This window comes from Nycticebus coucang, chromosome 20, assembly GCF_027406575.1.
Source record: "Nycticebus coucang isolate mNycCou1 chromosome 20, mNycCou1.pri, whole genome shotgun sequence".
NCBI classification, from domain to species: Eukaryota; Metazoa; Chordata; class Mammalia; order Primates; family Lorisidae; genus Nycticebus; species Nycticebus coucang.
The window spans coordinates 68,631,595-68,641,288 of NC_069799.1; the positions used below are offsets into that span (position 1 = coordinate 68,631,595).

The 9,694-nt window shown below is 51.5% G+C and overlaps 1 protein-coding gene across 1 annotated transcript; it reads left to right on the forward strand.

The window, feature by feature from the left end:
- Nucleotides 1–543: 543 nt before the first annotated feature.
- Nucleotides 544–4,455, forward strand: LOC128572908 (isopentenyl-diphosphate delta-isomerase 2-like). The gene is made up of 4 exons (XM_053573062.1): nucleotides 544–685; nucleotides 2,168–2,260; nucleotides 3,642–3,772; nucleotides 4,138–4,455. Exons 1-4 carry the CDS (start codon nucleotides 544–546, stop codon nucleotides 4,453–4,455), a joined length of 684 nt encoding a protein of 227 aa, XP_053429037.1.
- The last annotated feature ends 5,239 nt before the right edge of the window (nucleotides 4,456–9,694 follow it).

A 9,694-nucleotide genomic window follows, 5' to 3' on the forward strand; every position in this document is an offset into this window, starting at 1 on the left:
ATAAAAAGTAGAAAATGATGATGAAAAGATTTTGCATGAAAATAAGTGATTCTGAATACATTTTCTCAGAAATTGTTCATATGAGACTGTTTGTCTCTGGGAGGGCACTGGGCCGTCTGGGGCTTACGGAGCTTCTCCGAACAGCTGTAGGTTTCTCCTCTGGGATCCAAGCCCCACAGCTTTATATAGCACTGCACTTTCCGGAACGCTTCTTCAAAGAGCATTACCTGATCTTTTCCTCGTGTTTGTTTTGGTGGGGATTTATCATTTAAATTTTCCCATGAAAATTTTTCCCATGAAAATTCAAATGATAAATTTAACTTTCCTGGGAAATGTGAAGACTATATATATGAGAGCGAGGGACAGAGAGATCCAAGATTCCTCATTCAGACACCACGGTGGAAACACATCTGCGAGGCACTGCCTGGTCACTCTTTCTGCAACGTACACAGACAGGTATCTGCTGAATCCTGGCTGGTCCCGTCTTCCACACAGAGATGACGTTTTGTGCACCTGTTTCAGGTCAGACCACTGCCAGCAGCCATGTCTGAAGTAAACCTCGACTGGGTCGATGACCGCCAGCAACAGCGCCTAGAAGAAATGCTGATAGTTGTTGATGAGGACGACAAGGTTATTGGCTCAGACACCAAGAGGAACTGCCACCTGAACGAGAACATTGAGAAAGGTAGCACTAGCCTGTCTTTTCTTTTTCCCAAGATTTCTTCACTTTTCCCACCCAACAGACTTGTAGAGAGGAAAGAACTCAGTCTTTCCTGGTGAGGGGGAGACCCCGATTATCTGCAGGGGGGAGGTTAAGGGATCATCCTGCTGGACACCCGTGCCCACCATCCCAGGCCATGTCTGCTCACAGCCTGTCTGCGGGCAGAATCCTGTTAGGTGGGCCCACCCAGAAGCCCCTCACCTCTGGCATTTCCCCCCAGTCCCTTTCCATCACTACCTCCCCACCTCTCCCCCATCCCACTGTGGAAGTTCCCACTTTCCGCCACTGAGTGCAGAGCTGAGCCTGGGTTTGCACTGAGGTCTCTCCCCTATAACAATAGTCCTCAGTAAAATCTGTTTTCCTGTTGTAACCACTGTCTAGCTCTGGTATTCTTTGAAAACCTTAAACCAGCTGGGTGCGGTGGCTCGTGCAGTTGGCAGGCCAAGGCAGGTGGATTGCTTGAGCTCACAAGTTCGATACCAGTCTAAGCAAGAGTGAAACCCCACTCTAAAAAAAAAAAAAAAAAGCCAGGCCTTGTGGTGGGGACCGGTAGTCCTAGCTACTCAGGAGACTGAGGCAAGAGAATCACTTAAGCCCAAAGTTAGAGGTTGTTGTTAGCTGTGACACCACAGCACTCTACCCAGGGTGACAGAGTGAGACTCTGTCTCAAAAAAAAAAAAAGAAAGAAAGAAAAGAAAACCTTATGCCACTGTATTTTTTTTGTTGCTTTTACAAATTGATACATAATAACTGTAGGTATTTATGGTACTTGCAGGACAGTTTGGTGCATGGACATAGCATGTGAGGGTCAGGTCAGGGCCATTAGGGCACCCATCACTTCAAACATTGATCTTATTTTATGGTGGGAACATCACAACCTCTACCAATAAGCTGTTAACTACAGTCACCCCAACATGCTGTAGAACACTCCAGCTTCTTCCTCTGTCTGGCTGCACCTAGCACCCTGAACCCGTCCTCTCCCTCTCCACCCCACTGTCCCCACCCATGTCACCCAGTTCTCAGGTGAGGACACAAGACATTTGCCCCTTCCGTCCATGTTGCTGCAAATGATAGGATCTCATTTTCACAAAGAACGGGGCTCCTCTGTGTGGGCACCCCACTTCATTTCTCCACCGTCACTGGTGGACACTTCAGTTGAGTCCTGTCTGGCTCTGGTGACCAGCACTGAAATGGTTCTGTCTAGCACACACCTCTTCAATACCCTGGCTTTATTTCTGTTGTATCCCTGGCTGGGGGACTCGTGGATGTGTATCAGTTCTATTTTTAGTTTTCCGAGCATTCATTTGTTAAGCAAGTTTTAGTCAGGCAGACTCTGAAACAATCTGTTGAGAATGCTGTGGTCACAGGCACCTTGAGACCAAGGCTGCAGTGCCCAGAGGTCCCCTTGGCAGTTGCACGCATGCTCACGTGGGCTGTGCCTTCCAGGGCTGCTGCACCGAGCCTTCAGTGTCGTCCTGTTCAACACGGAGAACAAGGTCCTGATACAGCAGCGAGCGGACACTAAGGTCACCTTTCCTGGTAAGTCCCTTCAGCTGGCCTGAATGTGGCAAGGCTGTCTGTCTGCCTCACTCCCCTCAGGTCAGCAGTCAGCTCAGATGATGCTGGTATTTCTTCAGAGGGTCAGGTTTCTTTTAATGAAGAAACTAAGGCCACACATGGTGGCTCACACCTGTAATCCCAACACTCTGGGAGGCCGAGGCGGGTGGATTGCCCTGAGCTCAGAGGTTCGAGACCAGCCTGAGCCAGAGTGAGACCCCCATCTGTCCAAAAAATGCCGGGCCTTGTGGCAGGGGCCTGTAGTCCCAGCTACTTGGGAGGCTGAAGCAAGAGAATCACTTAAGCGCAAGAATTGGAGGTTGCTGTGAGCTACGATGCCATGGCACTCTACTGAGGGCAACATAGTAAGACACTGTCTCAATTTAAAAAAGAAATATAAGTAAATAAATAAAAGGAAAAAAGAAAATTAAAACAACTTAAACTAAGACAATTTAAAGCCAATTGAAAGGAAAATTTGAGGAAAAAAAGGATATAAGTGAGTTTCCACTTTTTTTGCAGTTTTTTTTTTTTTGGTTTCTTTTGCAATGGCAAGTTAATTAAATGGAGAGGAATTTGTGAAGCTAAGGATCTGAGGGACTAAAATAAACAGCATTTAGCCTGAAACTGATGAGATCATGATAAAAATCATCTTACAAGTCTGAGGTTTGGCTTTTTTTGTTTTCTCTTTCTTTCTTTTTATTTTTATTTATTTATTTATTTATTTATTTATTTTTGTACTTCTTAAAATCACAACTTTAGGGTGGGCTCGGTGGTTCAGGCCGGCAGTCCCGCCTCTGGGAGGCCGAGGGGGTCTCAAGCGCGGGGGTCTGAGGCTGCAGTGAGGGGGCCCTGAGCCGAGGTCTCCCACGAGCGTCAGCGCCCCTGGGAAGCAGTGCATCTCCGGAGTAAATCGGGCTTCGAGGTCACCCTAGGGGCGCTGAGGACGGAAGCTTCTCCCGCCACCTTGGCCACAGCTGCGGTACCTCCCACCAGGAAGGTCCGGCCCGAGTGGCCGGCTGAAGGCCTCCTAGGAACCCACTCCGGCCCGGCCTGGGTCCCGTCTGCCGCCTCCCGCGCGAATGGCATCTCCTGTCCCCTGGGGCTGTGGGGCTGCGTGCCCCTGTCCCGGTCTCTCTGAGATGGTGCAGAGGATCGTGGGGCAGCGGGGCAGTGAGGCCGTCCCTGCCTGGGACCAGCCTGCCAGATGCCCCTTCGGAGGCCCCTGCCCTGGACAAACCGGCTCTTCACGGCGCCAGACTGCAGATGCCAGACCGGCGCTTTCTTACCCAAAGCGCCGACTGTGTCTGTAGCCCGTCGGCTTTCAGTATGAAGTAGGGAATGTTTCCCACGCACGTCTTTCTAGGGTATTTCACCGACTCCTGTTCCAGCCACCCCCTGTACGAGCCCGCAGAGCTGGAGGAGAAGGACGCGGTCGGGGTGCGCAGGGCGGCCCGCAGGCGGCTGCTGGTGGAGCTGGGCATTCCCCCGGAGCAGGTGCGGAGTGCCGGATGGGGTGAGGGAGCGGGCCGGGTGCGCAGGGCGGCCGCAGGCGAATTACAGGGATTGAGGAGAGGGATGGGGCAGGGCGCGGAGAGGGACGCGCTGGCCCCCCCATAAAGTTGCCGGCGTCTGCAGGACCTGGTGGACATTGTGGGGCGGGAGCTCGGCTCTTTAAATCAGGACGCACGCAGGTGTGCAGGAAACAAAACAAAAGCCAGGTCCTTACTCAGCCTGAGTCGGCAGAGACCAGACGACTAGAATTAAAGTGCCAGCAGAAATCGTTAATTTCCTTTGAGGACAAGAAATGCGACTATTTCCTCCATTTTCCCATAAATTCTCTCAACTCGATTTCCCTCTAGATCTCTGAGGAGGACATTGTGTTCATGACAATCTATCATCACAAGGCAAAATCAGACCGAATTTGGGGCGAACACGAGATCTGCTACCTGCTGCTGGTGCGGAAGGACGTCCGCGTGGCTCCGGACCCCAGCGAGACCCGCAGCGTCCGATACCTGGGGCCGGACGAGCTGCGCGAGCTGCTGGAGCGCGGGGCGCGCGGCGAGGTGCGGGTCACCCCCTGGCTGAGGACCATCGCGGAGAGGTTCCTGTACAAGTGGTGGCCGCACCTGGACGACGTGGCCCGGCTCGCGGACCGCCACACAATCCACAGGGTGTGAGGCCGGCGGGGCCCCGCCAGCCGCGCGCAGCCACGTGCCTCTGCAAGCTCGGATAGCGCTCAACTTCGCAATCGGCTTCACCGTGTTGCCCTAACATTTCCTTTTTCCTTATTTCCGTATGTTTTTCCTGCCTTGTTACAGGGAGGACATCTGTTCCCCCGCACCTCCCACAGCCTCATAAGCGCTGAGTCAGCTGCAGCTGACCACTGAGTTCTGGGTGGGAGAACGGGGGTCGCAGGCGAATTACAGGGATTGAGGAGAGGGACGTGCTGGCCCCCCCAGGTCTTTGTTCCAGTCCTAGGGGTCCAAATGGGCTCCCTGCTGTCTCTGAAAAATGATTATTGATTTCAGGACACACAGAGGCTGCATTTAAAACAACATCGGCTCAACCTTACATCCTAAGGTATGGAGCATTCCAGTTTGCCCCTAAAATGAACTCGGGTTGGCAAATATTACATCCCCAGTACACGCATCATGTGTGTGATCCAGGCAGGGCTCCCCACTTATCCCCTCTGTTCTTTCATTTGATTATACCTCAGAAATCCGCTTACAAATAAAAACAGCATCACCCTAACAAGTAGTTGGTCTCCTTTTTTTCCTTTCTTTACTTTTTATTTTTGGAGACTGAATCTCACTTTGTCACCCTCAATAGAGTACCCTGGCGTCACAGCTCACAACAATTTCAGACTCTTGAGCTCAAGAGATTGTCTTGCCTGGGCCTCCCAAATAGCTGGGTCTACAGGCACGGCCCCACGCACCCCACTATTTTTAGAGGCATAGTCTCTCTCTGGCTCAGGCTGGTATCAAACCTGTGAGCCCAGGCGATCCACCCACCTAGGCTTCCCAGAGAGAGAGAGTTACAGGCCTGAGCCATCACGCTCCCCCACCCGCCGCAGTCTGCCTCCTTTTAAGGAGAAGTCACCGTGCATGTAAAGATTTGCTGTGGGAATCCCAGACCTGGTAAACTAACAAACTGTGACACAGGACAAATGTCACAACCTAGGTGTGCAGCTAACTCGACCACTGCTGACACGTGGGGACACTTGGCACATCTGTGGCTCTGCAGCACCTCCCCGCACCACACCAGGGAGTTGCCAGCATGTGGTGCAGTCCCTGCCCATCTACACAGCCCTCCAACAGCTCTCAGAGCTCTACACAGCGCTAAGCTGCAGTCCCAGCCCCAGCCCTCAAGACCTGCCCAACCCACCTCCTCAGGCATCTGCCCATCCCTCTCCCTGCACCTGAGCTCTGGGCCCCTCTGCCCCCAAACCTGCCTCCTCTGCCAAGCCCCTCCCTCTGCCCCTCTGCTACCTCATGCACCATCCCTGCACCCCTGCTGTGATCTGGGCCCAGGATCTAGGTGGGGGCACCTGTGGTCTTACCCAGAGGAGCTCTCTTTGAATGCAGGTGGGGTTTCATCTTCATCACCCTCCCTCTCTCACCTCACCCTCCTTCTTTCCAGCCCCAAATCCTCAAGACCACAGGATTTCCAGAGTCACCCCACCTCTAACCGTAAATTCCAGCTAAAAAGGAACCATTTTGATTTTTTTTTTTTGAGACGGAGCCTCAAGCTGTCCGCCTGGGTAGAGTGCCTTGGCATCACATCTCACAGCAACCACCAACTCCTAGGCTCAAGCGAGTCTTCTGCCTCCGCCTCCCAAGTACCTTGGACCACAGGCACCCGCCACAATGCCTGGCTATTTTTTGGTTGCAGCCATCATTGGTGTTCGGCGGGCCTGGGATGGATTTGAACCCGCCAGCTTAGGTGTATGTGTCTGGCGCCTTAGCCACTTGAGCCATAGGCACCAAGTAGGAACCATTTAGATTTCTGGGTAAGGTCACTCTCTCCCAGACACCGTCCTTTCCCACTTTCCATTTTTACTCAGGTGCCTTTTGATACAACCTCTTATAACTCAGCACATTTAATATTGGTTTGTTTTTTTTGGGTTGTCACAGAGCACAGTGGCTACACTGCCAGTGGCGGGTTCGAGCCTGGCCCAGGCCAGCTAAACAAGGATGACAACTGCAACAACAACAACAACAAAAAAAAATAGCCAGGCGCTGTGGTGGACACCTGTAGTCCCAGCTACTTGGGAGCGTGAGGCAAGAGAATCACTTAAGTCCAAGTTTGAGGTTCCTGTGAGCTGTGACACCACCACACCTACCAAGGATGACATAGAGAAAGTCTGTATAAACACAAATGAAATAAAATAAAAATTTTTTTCCTTTCTCCAAAGGATAGAATAACTATTTTCGAGGTGGCACATGCCTGTAATCTTAGCACTGTGGGAAACTGAGGCGAGTGGATTGCTTGAGTTCAGGAGTTCAAGACCAGCCTGAGCAAGAATGAGACCCCATCTTTAAAAAATAGTTGGGCAGGGTGGTGCCTATGGCTCAGCAAGTAGGGTGCCAGCCCCATATACCAAGGGTGGCGGGTTCAAACCTGGCCCAGCCAAACAGCAACAAAAAACGGCCGATCGTTGTGGCGGGCACCTGTAGTCCCAGCTACTCAGGAGGCTGAGGCAAGACAATCACCTAAGCCCAAGAGTTGGATGTTGCTATGAGCTGTGATGCTATGGCACGCTACTAAGGGTGATAAAGTGAGACTCTGTCTCTAAAAAAAAAAATAAATAATAATAATAATAATAGCTGGCCGTTGTGGTGGGCATCTGTACTCCCAGCTACAAGGTTGCTGTGAGCTATGACGTCACAGCACTCTACCAGGGCAACAAAGTGAAACTCTGTCTCAAAAAAAAAAAAGTAACCATCTCAATATGTCATACAATCCTTACTGAGATGCACATGCAATCTTCAGGAATATGGACAAGCTTATATGACCACAGGGAAGGGAATTGTCACTTGGTCAAAATTCCCAAGAGAACCTCTCATCACACATTTCACAAAGTGCTGCTCAGCGTTCCTGCCTCAGAGAGAAGAGACAGAGAGGGATGCTCTGCCTCAAGGGGTGAGGGAAGAGCCAAATCATCCCTCTGTCTTGAGTTTTCCAGCCCACCAAATATTCATGTCCCAAACCCAATTAAAATTAGGGGAAAAGTGGAGAGACCTTACAGACTCCGCCATGGTTGAGGGCCCACAGCAGTGGGTACTTTGAGGGTGTGCACCCCGACACAGCCTGCACATCACACAGTGTGCACATAACACAGTGTGCACATCACACAGCCTGCACCCCAACACAGAGCACCCCGACAGAGTGTACACCGCAACAGCGTGCACATCACACAGCCTGCACCCCAACACAGAATGCACCCCAGCACAGTGTGAACATTTCACAGCCTGCACCCCAACACAGCGTACATATCACACAGCATGAACATCACACAGCCTGTACCCAACAAAGCGCGCAGGTCACACAGCGTGCATGTCACACAGTGTGCACCCCGACACAGAGTACATGTCACACTGTGTGCACATCACTCGGCCTGCACACCCACACAGCATGCAGATCACCTCTGTGCCCTCCCCAAGGATCCCCATCCCCGGTCTGATCAGGAGAAACATGACCACCACAGGAAGCAAATTCTAGAAAACATCTGACCTGCCAAGGTCAGGTGGCTCACAGCTGTAATCCTAGGACTCTGGGGGTCTGAGGCAGGTGGATTGCCTGAGCTCAGGAGTTTGCGACCAACCTGAGCAAGGGTGAGACACTACCTCTAAAAGTAGCCAGGCATTGTAGTGGGCGCCTGTAGTCCCAGCAACTCAGGAGGCTGAGGGAAGAGGATCACTTAAGCCTAAGAGTTTGAGGTTGGGCGGCGCCTGTGGCTCAGTGGGTAGGGCGCTGGCCCCATATACCGAGGGTGGTGTGTTCAAACCCGGCCCGGGCCAAACTGCAACAAAAAAACAGCCGGGCATTGTGGTGGGCACCTGTAGTTCCAGGTGCTGTAGTTCAGGAGGCTGAGGCAAGAGAATCACCTAAGCCCAGGAGCTGGAAGTTGCTGGCGATAAAGTGAAAAAAAAAAAAAAAAAGTTTAAGGTTGCTGTGAGCTGGAATGAGACAGCACTCTAGAGTGCCAGACAGTGAGACTCTGTCTCAAAAAACAAACAAACAAAAAAATGCCATGGCCAACAAAAAATTCAAAGAAAATCTGAGAAACTGTCACTGCCTGGGGAGCTTAATTATACAAAAGACTGAGTGAAGAATTGTATCCTGCGGTAGAAAAAGGCTATTAGGTAAAAACTAAGAAATGTGAATAAATATGCACTTTACTTACAATGTGTCAACACTGGCTAATGTGCTTTGACAGACACATCATACAATGTAAGATGTTAATAATAGAAAACCTCTCAAAAAAAAAAAAAAAGACCTCTTTGCTATCTTCACAAATTTTATGGGGCGGCACCTGTGGCTCAAAGGAGTACGGCGCTGGCCCCATATACTGGAGGTGGCGGGTTCAAATCTAGCCCCAGCCCAAAACTGCAAACAAAAAAAATTTATGTAAACCTAAAAATACTCTAAATTTTTCTAACGCTTACGTTGAAACCAGAGGGAAAGCAGACAAGTACACCTCAGACTCTGTCCCGGTGACCGCCTCATAACCAGTCTGAGGCAGCCCTCAGTGCCCCTCCAGGCCTTGAGGCCCTGAGACTTGGGAACCACGAGGCCAAGCCTGGCAGAGTCTGTACGTTAAGTACCAAAATTTGGCCAGAGCCAAGAAATCCGAATCACCCTTCCTCATCCTGCTCGGGCTGGGCGTCTCCCAGAGCCGTTTCCTAAGCGTGGGGGCTTCTCCATGGTGCACATAGCCACATGGTCACAGGACACATTAACTGCAGGGACGGGTGAAGGGCCCTTCAGACAAGAGGGAGCTTTTCCTAAAGGAGTCTCCTCACTCAGAAAACACCCAAGAGACCCATCTGTAACTGCTGATTCTGCTTTGGAAACTCTGTGCCTTGTCACTAACTTCCTCACTGTGCCAGGAAACAGTGGTTTGTGGTCGGGGTCAGTGAGGCCTTCACTCCCCACACTCAGCTGGACCCTCACCTACCACCTGGGGAACATGGGGCAGATGGTGGGGCAGTTTGGCTAGAAAGCATGGGATCACACAAAGCCCAGCACAGCGGTCTGCCTGAGACGTGAACCTGCTGGGCTGCAGGACAGGGCTTTACAGCAGGCACCTGCTGGCCGCAGGCTGATTTAGCCCCAGGGCCCTTTGGTACCCAGAGCACCAAGGTTACTTTTGTGTCCCTCACCCTGCCATGCATTTCGGAACACAAACACGGC

Excerpts from the sequence above, each read along its gene's own strand:
- LOC128572908 (XM_053573062.1), top strand. The coding sequence starts at position 544 with ATGTCTGAAGTAAACCTCGACTGGGTCGATGACCGCCAGCAACAGCGC. Across the intron at positions 686-2,167 it reads GAACGAGAACATTGAGAAAG|GGCTGCTGCACCGAGCCTTC; the intron begins GTAGCACTAGCC and ends TGTGCCTTCCAG. Across the intron at positions 3,773-4,137 it reads TGGGCATTCCCCCGGAGCAG|ATCTCTGAGGAGGACATTGT; the intron begins GTGCGGAGTGCC and ends ATTTCCCTCTAG.